Source organism: Olea europaea, chromosome 13 (genome assembly GCF_002742605.1).
Source record: "Olea europaea var. sylvestris chromosome 13, O_europaea_v1, whole genome shotgun sequence".
In the NCBI taxonomy this organism is placed as follows: Eukaryota; Viridiplantae; Streptophyta; class Magnoliopsida; order Lamiales; family Oleaceae; genus Olea; species Olea europaea.
The window spans coordinates 7,126,166-7,128,809 of record NC_036249.1 but is presented as its reverse complement, the minus strand read 5'-3'; the positions used below and the strand labels follow the sequence as shown (position 1 = coordinate 7,128,809).

The 2,644-nt window shown below is 35.2% G+C and overlaps 1 protein-coding gene across 1 annotated transcript in view; it reads right to left on the bottom strand.

The window, feature by feature from the left end:
* LOC111408382 (probable glycosyltransferase At5g25310) overlaps positions 1-2,644 on the bottom strand; it is an 18,703-nt gene that overhangs the window by 9,905 nt on the left and 6,154 nt on the right. The window contains exons 2-3 of the mRNA XM_023038148.1: positions 1,567-1,645; positions 821-1,188 (exon numbers count right to left, since the gene is read on the bottom strand). Coding sequence (XP_022893916.1) covers positions 821-1,188; positions 1,567-1,645 — 447 coding nt within the window. The remainder of the gene's footprint in view (positions 1-820; positions 1,189-1,566; positions 1,646-2,644) is intronic.

Genomic DNA, 2,644 nt, shown 5'->3' with positions numbered 1-2,644 from the left:
TGGGGGGGGGGGGGGGGGGGGGGACTCAACTTGGGTTCCAAAATTGTGGAATAGCTAAAGAGGGACATAGCCATCGTATGCAAACAATGGTTTGAATTCCAATTTCAAATGATATGATATGGATGCCCAACAGAAGATGATGTTGATTTTGATATTGGGGTTAGGTTGGGTGAGGGAGGTGGTGGTATTAGGGTGATGTGTGGTGGCATCCATGATTTTGATTTTGGTGTTGGGGAGGGATGCGGGGTGTGGGAGTAGGTGAAGAAGAAGACTACATGTATTTTCTTTTTTAGTATTTTATTTTAATTAATTTAATTGTTTAATGTGATAAATATAAAATTACTATTTTATCCTTTCTAAATTATTTAAAAAATGGTCAAAGTGTAATTTTTTGGTCAATTGATTGAAATATGGATGGAATCCGTTTGTTGGGGCTTCATTCGCAACTTTTTGAAAGGTTTGGGGTGATGATTGCAACAAATGAAATCTTAGGAAAAAGTTTACAATCTTTTGAAAGGCTTGGAATCTCAACTGCAATTATCCCTTGTCTTAAGTACGCACTTTTTCATATTACGTAATTCAGGGTACGCTGAGTGCCTAAATTGCAATAAAAATAGAAGTTCAATGGCCAAGAGTGAAACATCGCCATAAATTTGATGAATAACACTGTTTATATCCCTAATTCGAACCATTATAGAATTGCGCTTCCATGGACTATTTCCGTGGAGCACCAGAAAACTTCAATTTCCAAGCCTTGTTATAATTAATTAGGGTTGGTATTCGAATAAATCAAACGAAACATTGAATAAATTGTGCTTACCCAATCATGGCACGAAATCATGAAATGATCTGCTCCTTGAGTTTTATTCCAAAATGGGTGTTTCCTGGAGATGATTCTCACGTAATCAGACACGAACTCTTTGAGTGGGATGACATTGTACGTGTTGGGGTGGTAGAGGTACTTGACCATCAATGTAACACTAAAGGGCAAGAAGTAAACATGAGCACCTTCTGGATTTCTTGTCCTGAACCCATTGTTACCCTGTTCCATCTCGTGTATGAACCTTCCTTCACTTGTGTATATGTCTTTGCACGGCCCATCATGTACTAATGGTGACTCGCCTTCTTCATAAACATAAACCTTGAATCTTCTTTCCATTTCCAGATAACTCCTGCACTTGGACCATGCTAATAAGTTTCAGTATAAATTCACTATACACAAGTATCAAAGCAAATGGTTTGTTCTTTCGAATTATAATTCTCGAGATAGATTGATAGAGCAGAGAAAAAGGACTCGAAATATATGTTGAAAAATTGCACCATTTGCTCTCACAATATATGCCCAATAGCTAGTGAGCCCAAACTGTTAAACGGCACAAAATGCTCCATAACTTCAATAGGTAACCAATGGAAAAAAAATTGACCCTCTCAAATATTTTTAATTATCAGATGATCCTCACACGTCCAACTATATGAAGTTAGGTTTATCGTCTCAATTTGGTCGATTGTGCAATTACAATAAAATGTTGGAACCAACTTGTTTCTTTTTATTTGTTCCTGACTAACTTGTTACTGAAACAATTAGGTAGGAACCAATGGTGCAGTATTCCAAATATATTGTGAGTAATTCTGTGAACTTTTCAACCTGCAAAAGCAACGTATAAGTTTCAAAGCATCAGGTACAACCCTTTTAAATTTGTATATTATGTATGCTAAAACACCCAGGAATGGAATTGACTGACTACCAAATTAATGAATAGAAAGAGAATTTTGAAGTCATCCAGTAGTGAAGTGTTTATACTGCAAGAAGGAAGCAGAATGCACAACAACTAATGATTACACCAAATAAATGTCATATGCCTCTTTACAAAGTAAGGAATTGAATGATTTCCGAATTTGAACTATCATAATTGCTAAAAATGAACGCGTCCATATATATCAAATCCCCTATGCTTTAAACAAACGGCAACATACTATCAATGAATTATAACTCTGTTCAATCACATTCAAGTTGCATATAACCTGATGTTAATATTGATATACAATGACTTCGAATTCCAGAAACACTTATTGATTATAAATTATAGTCTACATTCACGATAAATTTACCGATATAATACAGATATTAGGAAGGACGAACCACATTCAACCACTTTAATTTTTCCTTCTCTTTGGGTGTTATATTGAGCTTTGTTTGACAACTATTATTTGAAAACTATTTTTTCTACATGCTTATTTTTTGTCGCACATTCACAAAATAAAACATTCTGCTCATAAGTTTAAGGTTTTTTTATACTTTTTAATCATACATTCTACTAAAAATTACTATTCAAAATATTGTTTGGGCCAAATAATGGCCATTAAACGAGGCTGAATACATGAGCGATTTACCTCCCTCACAGAGCTCTAGGGGCGGGGCGGTGGGGACCCTCAAGGTTGGGGTTCAACCTTTTTTTTTTTAATTTTATTTTAAAAAACACACAAACGTACTAAAAGTGACACTTGCGAGAGGATTTTTGCCTTGGAGAAGAAAGAAATAAAGGGAATACCAGCCCAAAAATCCCAAATGTATGTTGTAGATAATGGACCATAAGAATATGGATTGGGGAATCTTTAATATGAAGAAGACGATTCACATTAACGA